Raw genomic sequence first — 12,521 nt, 5'->3', positions numbered from 1 at the left:
CTTTAGGAGAATTTGCTAGTTTGATTCACTCCTTAGGAGCGTTGCATGATTTTAATTTTCGTTTTGGTGTGCTACTTCTTTTGGAACCATGTGTGAAGGGTGGAGCTATTTGATTTTCTGAATCTACTTCATTTGGTATTTTGGGATTGTGGTGGTGACTAGGTGATGCGATAGATCCATGGCATCGTATACTCCCTGTTCCAATATTTGATTTGTGATTTTCTTACAAGACCTATGGAACACGAGGTTTTAGGGTTTTATTGATATGTATTTATAATACTTTTATATTTAGTTTGATCATTGTTTAGTGATTAGTCATGCTTTATTGTAATATTTTTTAGATTTAGTTTGCAAGGACCCTTTGAATTTCGAGTTATTTATGATATGTATTTGTAATGCTGTTTTTTCAATTAATGAGATATTGTACTTTTCTTATTAAAAAAAACCACTTAACCCTAAGCTTCACATAACTACAACATCAACTCAGATAATGATACAAAACGTTCAACGGCCATCCCTATAAAATTTAACCAAACATGATGAAATCATTTAAACATTTGATTAATATCGTGAACATTTGATAGTTATTTGAAACAATATAAACTTTTTTTATTGTATTTTGCTAAGGTTAATCTTGCAACGAGAACCTAAAAATAAACGATGATAGCGCTTGAACGAATAATAAGCGGAGCAATGATATTCTTACCATATTATTATACCATAATTTCTATACCACCTTATGTGGCAGCTTACTTGGACATGCCACATCTTTAGTTTTAGTTTTATTATTACTATAATTAACACACTTATTCTTTTAAAAAAATAAAATAATTAAAACACCCTATACAAAAAACACTTTGGGCGACGCAGGTCCTTCGTCGCGCAAAGTCAAAAAACGTCGCGCAAAACTTTGCACAACGGACCTTCGTCGCGCGTTAACCGTCGCGCCAAGGCAGTGACGGAAGGGTTTGCGCGATGAAGAAGATACCTACGTCGCGCAAAGTCACTTTGCGCGACGCAGGCTTCGTCGCGCAAAGTGACTTTGCGCGACGTAGGTTGCGTCGCGCAAAGTGACTTTGCGCGACGCATGTTCCTGCGTCGCGCAAAATGGCTTTGCACGACGCAGGTTGCGTCGCGCAAAGTGACTTTGCACGACGAAGCCTGCGTCGCGCAAAGTGGATTAGATCACTTTTTGGTTTTGGTCAAAAATTTTTTTTTTAATTTTTAATAATATTGTAATTAAATTTTAAACGATAATTAATTAACCAAAGAAAAGTATTTAATTATAAATATATGAAAATGTACATATAAGATGTCCGAACAAAAAAAAATTACAATGAGTCTTCTAGGTGAAGTGGCTTGGAGGTCGAAGGTGGAGCAAAATCAGGTACAAGTAGCGAGATTTGGATGCCGATCATCTGTATGGTTCTTACAAGGTCTCTCACGTGCCCAACACAAGCCTTCAGCTCCTCGCCCTGGGCCATCATTTGTTGGCCCTGGACCGCAAGCTAACCCTTTAGGGTTGTCACTTCCTCCTTCAATGCATCGACCTCTGCGGTGTTCGACCTGGAGCAGTAGATGCTGATAATGCGGGAAGCTCATTGGTCACACTCCGACGACGAATGATCAACTGCGACATCTATACACTTTTTGAACCATAAAATTATAACATTAGAAACTAATCATTTCTTGCATTTAAAACTAATCAATTAGCAGCCAAAGTAATAAGTAGGTTACCAACATTCTTAATTTCAAAACAAGAGGAACTACCTATCCATTTTCATAGCCAACAAAAAAAAGTGCATCAAGTGAAAGAAAAAAGAATGGGTAATCCGACACTATTTTATAAACAGTAAGCTCTATTTTATTTAAAAAACCTATAGGGCGTGTTCGCTTGGGTTGGTTCTAGTTCAAGCCCTCATTTTAACAAGGTCAAAATAAGGAGACTAGGTGAGGCACTAGTCCCATTTAGTGAGATTGCTAAATAGTACCCTGTTTGATACAGCTTAGACTAACTGATAATAGCTCAATTCGGCAAACAAATGATGTGTAGCAAACATAGCCATAAAGTCCAAGCGAAGCAAATAGCCGAAAATCGTTCTTCTTCTAGAATCTCTCACGTTCATTGGGCATAACCACATTGTACACACACACACACACACATATATATATAATATATATCCCAATATGTATGCTTTATGAAGGCAATTTAAGGTCCCATGTAGGTCAATTCAATTAGGCAAATATGGAGTGTTCGTGTTCCAAACAAATTTGGGCATTCCAAATTGCAGTGGCAAACATTTTGCAATCCATCATCCAACCAACTAATCTTCCAATTATTTGCATATACATACATATATATACACACACATATATATGCTTGGAATATGTATTTAATTATTGCAGAGAAGCAAAACGGAGAAACGAGAAAATTAAAGGGAAAAGGAAAAGGGGAGAAGAGAAAGAGAACTGAGCAATCTTTCTTCTTCCCCTGAAAAATTAACAAAGGTTTCAGAATGGTGCTGATAATGATTTCTACAGCTTGCAACTAGTGAACGATTGTGGCTGAATGTATAGAGAGAGTGTTCTCTTAAAAACAATTCTAAGAAATCAATTTCCACATCTTTCAATCAGTGCGAGCATATAGGAAATGGAAAAGACATATAATTTGTTTATACAGAGTTGACATCGGGAGGGCCACATTTTCGGCCTACCACTCCTCCGAATATTTGTGTAAAACGTGTAAGTTCAGGACATGCAGAGCATCAAGAAAGCATTCAACTCAACATCATTTCAAAGACAAACTTATCAGTAAGAAATTTAACAAAAGAATAGAAAACAAAAGGCGAAAGCATAAATCTTTTCTCGCTAAAGAGAAAGCAAAAGGCTTAAAGCATGCCACACAAAATGCTGAAAGAATACCTTTTCAGCTTATATAATATTTGCTTAATGGAATATAGGATTTCAAGCTCAACCACCAAGTTCTTGATGAGAAATACGTACAAAAAGAAACTGTGCAAAGGTCTAATTAAACCAATGTCATAACAATGAAACGAAAAGTTTCACATGCCGAAACTGAAACACACACACAACACTGCTACAACTTAGAAATTAAAATGCCAATTATCTAAAGCTAGTCAATTCTACTTCACATGGCATTGGACAATAACACAGATTTTTCCGACTAATGACAAGTCCGCTTCTAAATGTAATTGGTTTTCTCAAATCATCTTAAACACAGAATACTGAATGTACAATTACAGGGATTGTCGTACCTATGGACTCCTGCAGATGGGTAAGAATGACTTGCAGCAGGACGAGCTCTTTCAAAGGCCAAATGAGGTGAATGCAGCTGCCCTAGAGCTTTAGGCCCCCTATGTTGAAATAAAAATCAATAAGTTTTTAATATATAACGAAACCCAAATGCGCAATGGCTATTCAATGACAGGTGTTTATGCATAACTCAGGCACATTCATGCATCAATAATATATCACAACACTATATTCTTCTCTGATGTGTCATAAATTAAACATGTGCCACAAGAATGTGATCGCATTGAGACAGATACACACAGAAAAAAACATAAAACACTAAGTGAAACACATAATAATGAATTTATATGTTTAATTTACAAGGGTTGTCCTTACCCATGGACTCCTGCAGAAGGGTAAGGTTGACTCGCAGCAGGACGAACTCTTCCAAAGCCTAAAGGAAGAGAATACAGCTGCCCTGGAGCTTCAAGCCCCCTATGTTCAAATAAACCAATAATTTTTTACCAAAGCCAAATGCTCAATGACCATTCAATCACAGGTTTTTATGCGGGACTCAGCACACTCATACATCAATGATATATCACAGCACCATATTTTTCTATGACATGTACATTAAACATACACCAAATAATTTTGTGATCGCATTGGGACTAATAACAAAGACAGAAATCATATAACACCAATTGAAACACTTTTAAGGAATTTAAAAGTTTACAGTTCTTGCTGTTGTCATTACCTTCGACAAAACATTTACAAAGCTTGTTTATTTCTTAAGAAAAATAAAGGTACAGTAGTTAAGCTTGGCAAGTCAGATTAACAATGCACATAGGATCCCCCCCCCCCCCCCCGGGGGAAGCCAGTGCTTAATTTCATGGTGAAGTTTGACATAAGTGCATCAAAGTCACTCCTAAGCCATAGATTATCCTAGTAAAATACATGAGCTTAACGCTTAATTGAGCAGAACGAGTAGCACTTAACGTAAGATAAATCAATTTTCTTCCAATATTAATTCATTCTGGAAATCGAAGTTGGCTTCCAAAATTTTCTCACCAACCAAACAGAAAGAGATGGAAAAAGAAAATCTGTGAAATTCTCGCCAATGGAGCTCAACAGATCAACAAAATTGCAAAAACTTTAAACAATCAACTCGAATCACTTCACCGAAAAAGCAATTTGACAAAAACCCAACATGCAATTTGAGCCTAAACCCTAAATAACAAAAACCCATCGAAGATCAGAAACTCTCACCTTGATTTTGGGACTTGATTCGCGTCGGCTTCGAGATTCGCATGGCTGCCAGTCGTTTAGAACGAGAGGGAGAGAGACAACCAACAGAGTAGTGGTGGTGGTTGGATTCGAGATTGTGAAGAGGAAAGCTTGCGAACGAGAGGGAGATAGATGTCCACGGGAAAGAGAGAAGGAGAGATGAGCGAGAGGGAAGAGAGAGGTCTATACGGCAAAGAAGGAAGAGAGAGGTCTATTATACGGGAAAGAGGAAAGCGGAGAGAGATGTCTACGGGCCGGGAAAGAGGTCCAAACTTAGGAAAATTGAAAAAAACCGCCTATTTTTCACTATTTTACCGCCATATTTATCATAACTTGCGCGACGTAGGTACACTTGCATCGTGCAAAGCTGTTTTGCGCGACGCAGGTGTACCTACGTCGCGCAAAGTGTTTTTTTTTTCTTTTTTCTTTTGCTTTTCTCTTGCCCTTTTGCTTATGAGTATAAAATAAATAAATTAAAATATACTTACTAAATATATATACCATTGAACTTGATGGGAAATGCATTGTACGAAATTAGTTTCAACGATCAAACCGTCAAACTTGTTTGTATATACTTCGAGATCACATACGCCAAAAATCGAAAAAAAAACACATTCAGAGATCAAGTAACAGGACAAAACTTTTTTACGGTTATAAATGAAAAATCACGATTTAACGGTAGTTTTAACTTCGATTTTGATAATTTTTTAGAGCTACACTCCTTGACCATATATTAATACAATGAACTAATTCGATCTTCAATTAAAATATTTACACTAGTGGACACCACAAAATCTTATGTTATACTTGATGAAAGTATAAATAAACTCTAAGTGATAGTGAATGTATTGTTTTGATGGGAGATGCATTGTACGAAACTAGTTTCAACGATCAAACCGTCAAACTTATTTGTATATGCTTCGAGATCGCGTACGCCAAAAATTGCAAAAAACAAACATTCAATGATTAAGTAACGAGACAAAACTTTTCGACGGTTATAAACGAAAAAGCACGATTTAACGGTAGTTTTAACTCCGATTTTGATGATTTTTGAGAGCTACACTCCTTGACCCTATATGAATACAATGAACTAATTCGATCTTCAATTTAAAATATTTACACTAGTGGACACCACAAAATCTTATGTTATACTTGATGAAAATATAAATAAACTCCAAGTGTTAGTGAATGTATCGTTTTAATGGGATACACATTCTACGAAACTAGTTTCAACGATCCAACCGTCAAACATGTTTGTATATGCTTTGAGATCGCGTATGCTAAAAATCACAAAAAACAAACATTCAGAGATCAAGTAACGAGACAAAACGTTTCGACGGTTATAAACGAAAAAGCACGATTTAACGGTAATTTTAACTCCGATTTTGATGATTTTTTAGAGCTACACTCCTTGACCCTATATGAATACAATGAACTAATTCGATCTTCAATTTAAAATATTACACTAGTGGACACCACAAAATCTTATGTTATACTTGATGAAAATATAAATAAACTCCAAGTGTTAGTGAATGTATCGTTTTAATGAGATACGCATTGTACGAAACTAGTTTCAACGATCCAACCGTCAAACGTGTTTGTATATGCTTTGAGATCGCGTACGCCAAAAATCGCAAAAAACAAACATTCAGAGATCAAGTAACGGGACAAAACTTTTCGACGATTATAAACGAAAAAGCACGATTTAACGGTAGTTTTAACTCCGATTTTGATGATTTTTGAGAGCTACACTCTTTAACCCTATATGAATACAATGAACTAATTTGATCGTCAATTTAAAACATTTACACAAGTAGATACCACAATAGAAAAAGGCAATGCAAGAACCCCAAAAGAAGAGTGAAAAAAAAAAAAAAAACTTTGCGCGACGTGGGTACACCTACGTCGTGCAAAGCTGTTTTGCGCGACGCAGGTGTACCTATGTCGCGCAAAGTTTTTTTTTTTTTTTTTTTCCCTCTTCTTAGCTTTTGTTTCCCTAAACCTATCAAAATCCTTTATACTCCTAGTCATTCATTCTACTCGTTCAATTGTTCAAAACCAAAACTCAACTTGTTAAAAATAAGCTAGCATTGACAAAGATAATTAAAGAAAAACAAAAATACATAAAAATAAAAAAATCCAAACATAAATGTAATTAATAAATCAAATAAATACAATACTTGAAGGTGAAGGTTGAGAGAGGTAGAGAGTCTGAAAGAGAGTGAAGGAGAGAGGTTGAGTGTGAAGAAAAAGGCCCCTATGTGTGGTTATTTAAGAAAAAAAAGTCGTTGACTTTGCGCGACGCCACCCACGTCGCGCAAAGTGTCTTTGCGCGACGGAACTTTGCGCGACGAAGGAATGCGTCGCGCAAAGATGTTTTGAGTGACGTAGGTGCACCTTTGTCGCGCAAATCTGTTTTGCGCGACGCATTCCTTCGTCGCGCAAAGTTCCGTCGCGCAAAGATACTTTGCGCGACGTTTTGTGTTTAGCGTCGCGCAAACATGTTTTTGTACTAGTGCTAATTAGAATTGATTAGGTCTGACGCTTTGTTTTCCACTCCATCTCCTCTCTCCTTCTCACCCCAGTCTCCTCCCTCCTTCCTCTTCAGCCTCCTACAATCTCCATTTTTTTTGTCAAATTTTTTTTGGTTTCTAACTGATCGTATTTTTTTTTCTTTTTATTTTCATAAAATAAGGGTTAGCTAATCGTTTTATTGAACAATGACTTTATATGCATCTTTAAAAATTTGATGAAGGAGTCAAAAGGAACAAGTTTTCTATTAGATTGAAGGTCACTGTTCTTGAAAATTCCTCAGATTTATACTATAGTTGCTCGCCAATTATTGAAATTAATTATGCTTTTTTTTTTCCTTTTGCAATTGGCCTTTTGTTTTTGTTTTTGTTTTTTTTTTTAATGTTCTTTCTATTTGTTCTGGAAAAGAGAAGGAAGGAGGATGAAGAAGCACAAGACAATTAGAGGAACTTTAAGAAGGGAGGAGGAGATTGGGATGACGAAAAGAGTATTTGAGGCCGACTGGACGAGGGATGCAAGAATATGAAAATTGAAGTGTTTTAGTTCAATCTAATTTCTGTTTCCGAACAAAAACTAATTAAAATTAATCAAATTTACATGGAAATCCAAGTATACTATAATTAAGTGAGGTGATGTGTCCAACTCAGCCGCCACATAATGTGGTATAAGATTGTGGTATAATAATGTAGTAAGAATAACATTATTATAATAAGCGGTTATAGTGCTTGTATGTACACGATGCAGTAATACTACTTGTCTCATATTGGTAAATCAACCTTGTTCTAAGTGCTTAATACATTATACCTCCTAGGTTTATATGCCACAAAGGAAAAAAACAAATAAATTAAAACACACACTAAAACACTCCTCAATGATACACACACTAAAAGACTGGGTACACACACACACATACATATATATATATATATATATATATATATATATATATATATATATAGAACTTCTACAGCTTAATTATAACATGCTTCTTCACACACAATACTTAAGGTATCCCAATGATGGGGATGAAAGGAATATAATAGCTTGAAGGTGCCAAACCCCACTCTGGTGGCAGAGGCACATTGATAGTCTTGGATGAGCCGAACTTGTTCATGGCTTTACAGGCTGCATCTTTGATGTTCAAAGGGCATGATGTGGAGAAGCCAAGAGGAGTTGTTGTGGTATAAGAGTTGGAGTCTTGGGTCTTGACAATCTCAGATGCCATGAACTTCCTGGAGGTATAGAGCTGATCTGGTCCTCCAAGAATCCTGGCAAGGCAGTTCTTAGCATCTGGAGATTTAGTGTTGTTGTTTGAGGGGAGCTTTGCTTCAAAAGAGCCGTCATTTTCTGTTATTGCCATTGCCATCTTTTTCACTTTATCACACTTCACCAAAACCTTGATTCCTGAAACATATAACGCATGAAGTAATTAAACAAGAATTTGGTCTACTTTTAAAAAAGGTAATATGGAAATCTGGAAGAACTTAGCCATTTTTATAATAGCCTAAAGGCTATTTAACCCTCCCTTTACCATCTAGAAATAAAACGACTCAACTGCCTAAAACCAGAGTCTGCTAGCTAGTAGCCATCTCTACTGGTAAATGGAAGGTGTTCATTAAGTTCGACTCTCCCGAGTTCGAAACTAATTTATTATGGCTGAGGTTTTGTGTCGCCTAACAGTAATACTCAAACCTCCTCAAGAACCACTCGCCTCCTTGAAATTTTTTCTTTTTTTCTCTTCAAGCCTTCGCCCATGAGCGGTAGGTCTCGGGTTCGAGACTTGGGAGCAGCCTCTCCATAAATTGGGGTAAGGCTAGCCGACATTCACCTCTCCCAGACTCTGCGTAAAGCGGGAGCCTTGTGCACTGGGTACAACCTTTTAAACAATTTCAATTTTTTGCTCAAACTCGCCTCCTCGAAAGAGTACTCTCCCTCAAGTAATGCTTGGACTCCCTTAAGTAGTGTTAATCGAAGTCCCTAGAGTAGTTAAAATTCTAGAATTTTAGAAAATTGGACAAAGAATTCCACATTTTGAATACTAGGGTTTCTTGAACTTAAAAATTAAGTTAGGACTGAAATGAAAAAAAATAAACAAAATATATAGAGTAAAACTAAAACAAATTAACGGAGTAATACTAAAATAATTAACAAATGGAACCTGAGAAATCATAATTTTGATGGCAGTCAAGGCAAGTGACCTTGGCCTTCAGAACTTGGCATGTGGAGAGTTCAACATTTGCAAGAACCAAAGCAAAGAGAAGTGCTGGAAGAATCCAGGAAAGCGCCATTGAAGCAAACTAGTCACTCACTCATTCACTGTCTCACTTACAGAAGCACAGGAATTAATTTGAAGAAAAGATGACTGCATGGAGGCTTATAAATAGAAGAGGAGAAGAAGGCCATATTAAATATATGACCCCACTGAGTGAGATTAGTAGTTGGTTCTGCGTGAAGGGGTTTTAATTTTACTTGTCCAAAGTTTATTGGCATGTGAATTTCTTTTACATCAGAGTTCTGAATTCTGATAAACAGATGCAAAAAGATATATGGAGAATGACGATGGCTAGTACGTACTGATATTTTGGAAGGTGAAGTAATGTAGATATTTAATCTTGACAGAAAGTTTGGTGCATGATGTTGAATGACGAAAGAATTTACAACTTATAATTATATAGTCCCGTTCTTAATTACAATGATGACTTTTAGTATAAAACTCTGATCTTGTTGGGCTAGTAGGTGATTAAATTGGAAACAATATCAGTGTTGGACATTGGCCTTTTTGAAACTTTATCACACAATATCATGGTACATGTACATTATTATTCAAAATATATAATTTTTATTACACGAGATATTACACCTCTAATTAAGATGAATGATAAGGGTTTAAATTCAGGATATAGATAATTTAAGATAAAAAAACATAATTTATCGGGGCAATCTAGCACTTGTGTATTGGTGCAGAATGCCATGGTACCTGTACATTTTCTCTTGCTTCATTTTTCAAATAGTCAAAGACTGCCTCTTCCCTTCTGTTTCAGTATCACCCATAAGTTTATTTGAGCATAATCTCATTTTTTTGGGGGTCAATTATATACGACTTTATTAAAACAATTACAAGGAAATGAAATGTATACAGATATAGAGCTACGATATTTTAGAGCACACTACTTTTCTTTCTACTTCCAAAATAATAGTCAAATTAGAATGCAGTTGTTTTTGTTTTTAGTTTTGTGTTTGATAATTATTTTGTCTGATAGAGAGAAACTCATATATTTCTTCTTTTGTCTAAAGTACAAAAATAAAAAATGAAATAATTATCGAATAGACTTTTAATTGTAAGTCTATCATAAAATAATAGATGGAGATAAAGATGTGGAGTATATTTAAACTCAATTTTTTACTCTTTCGGGAATTAGTTTAAGAAATTTTTTATTTAAATCCATGAAACATCTTTCTACATCTAACTTACTCTTTACACCTATATTATATTTTATTAAACAATCATATATCTTTAAACTAAAATTTATTACCTAAATTATCCTCCAATCCCAATTTAAAATATAAAATTATCTTAACACTCATTTATAAAATGAAATATCAAATTGAATAGTTTATTTTCAAAGAGACTCTAAAGTCAAAAAGTATTCTGGGGCCTTTGTCCACCCCGCACCCCACCCCACCCCACCCCACCCCACCCCCCCTCCTCTCTCTCTCTCTCTCTCTCTCTCATCAACAACACCAATGGTCTAAAATATCCATAATATCCCGATATTTCTATTGAAATTTTCGTGTTTTTGGATTACCGATATTTTTTTGGACTACCGATATTTTCGATATCATCGATATTTTAGACCTTGCTAAGTCACTCATGTATCTTACCATGCAATGTATCACGTGTAAAATATTGTACTAATTCATTATATATAAATTATTATGGTGTGTTTAAATTTATTTCATTAATTACTACATATTTTCTACCCTCACAATGTTTGCCAGCTCGCTATATAATCAACTTAAATCAGCTATATCTATCATGCAATGCATTTCCTTCCAATTTTTTGTGATAAACTAATAGATAATTGACTAAATAAACATCCTGCAAAGTTTCAATAAAAATTTCCAAGTTTTTCTTACAATTTCCGTGGTTTTTATTCAATTTTTATCGATATCGATAATATCCCGATATTTCTATCGAAATTTCCGTATTTTTAGACTACTGATATTTCCGATATCATCGATATTTTATACCTTGCCAATACCATGTAGTCACAGTAATTGTGCATCAGAATTGGAGCTGTTAAATATTTGATGCTTCACGGATGTTCAGTCCACAAACGGAGTTTTCAACAAGTGGGTTGTCTTATGGCGTGAAGAACAAGAAAGCAAGACCGAGATGGCGTCCAAGAGGTCCAACATTACTAATGGCTGTTGGAAGCTGTAATGATGAACTAAAGTGGGTGTTTCAGTTGGGGAGGATCAGCCTTATCTCAACTTTTAAACTCAATATTGAAACAAACACGACATTCATAGAGATATGCTTTCGAAAATTCTATAAACAGCAACAAAGTCGTATTTTTTCTATTTACAGCTGTTGTAGAAAGTTCAAACTAAGCACAAATACTCAACTTCTAAACTTTAAAAAAAAATTCAAATCAAACGAACAATTTTTTTTCATAAATAAGTCATACCTTTGTTGAAGGATTTAAAACTTCAAAGTCACTATCCATCAATTAAAAATTTGTTTTTCTCTATAAAAGCTATTTGGGTTTTAGCCAGATTGAATGTAGGATAAACAAGGAGTCATGGTAGGGTTTGGTTTAATTATAATGTGTGAGTTTATTGATAAATTTTAGTTTTATTATTGATTTCATCTTAAACTTGAAGATAATTATGTATTAGGATAAAAATGACATTAACATTTAAAATTTAAGTTTGATATAGAAAGTGATTACACATATTTAAATAAAATTTCACTTAGAATAGTTTCTAGCAATTCTTTATATTTAATTTTTTTTTTCTTAATACACCCTAGAAGTAGGCATATAAGCTCTGCCGTGTATCCATATTAAACGAGAAATCAAATCAATACAAGTAGCTAAACTGTTTGCTATACCATACAAAGGTATCTCCGACCGAACAGTTAGGCAAGACTACGGCATCTGAGTAAACATTCCGTTTACCAAACAAGATGTCGAGAGTTTCACTAAACCATTCCCCTACAGCCAAAGTATTAGTAGGTGTAGCATCCACCAGTAATGCGTGGAAAAGGGTAAGCTTTCTATGTGGATAGGACATATCAACAGAGGTAGATTGTCTGCCCTCCTGTTTGGGTACCTGTCTCATCCTCTCCTATTTGTGTGGTCATAGTTAAGCCACATTAACATTTTATATTCTTATTGTTTTTTATCTTATTATCTCTATAAAAAATTAATATAAAATGTTGACGT

The 12,521-nt window shown here is 35.1% G+C and overlaps 1 protein-coding gene and 1 long non-coding RNA gene across 2 annotated transcripts; both read right to left on the bottom strand.

Annotated features, from left to right (window-relative positions):
• Positions 1-1,261: 1,261 nt before the first annotated feature.
• LOC103424677 (uncharacterized) lies at positions 1,262-4,774 on the bottom strand. The gene is made up of 4 exons (XR_003776283.2): positions 4,522-4,774; positions 3,649-3,747; positions 3,276-3,374; positions 1,262-1,646 (listed from the first exon to the last, which is right to left on the bottom strand). It is a non-coding gene; the product is annotated as an uncharacterized lncRNA (long non-coding RNA).
• Positions 4,775-7,749: 2,975 nt separating this feature from the next.
• On the bottom strand, positions 7,750-9,432 carry LOC103405117 (uncharacterized). The gene is made up of 2 exons (XM_029099919.2): positions 9,230-9,432; positions 7,750-8,475 (listed from the first exon to the last, which is right to left on the bottom strand). The coding sequence occupies exons 1-2, from the start codon at positions 9,357-9,359 to the stop codon at positions 8,075-8,077; spliced, it is 531 nt and encodes a 176-aa protein (XP_028955752.1). The 5' UTR covers positions 9,360-9,432; the 3' UTR covers positions 7,750-8,074.
• Positions 9,433-12,521: the final 3,089 nt, after the last annotated feature.

The sequence above is a fragment of the Malus domestica genome, chromosome 03, assembly GCF_042453785.1.
Source record: "Malus domestica chromosome 03, GDT2T_hap1".
Lineage (NCBI taxonomy): Eukaryota > Viridiplantae > Streptophyta > Magnoliopsida > Rosales > Rosaceae > Malus > Malus domestica.
Note: the sequence above shows the minus strand (reverse complement) of the source record. Positions and strands in the feature narration are given on the sequence as shown.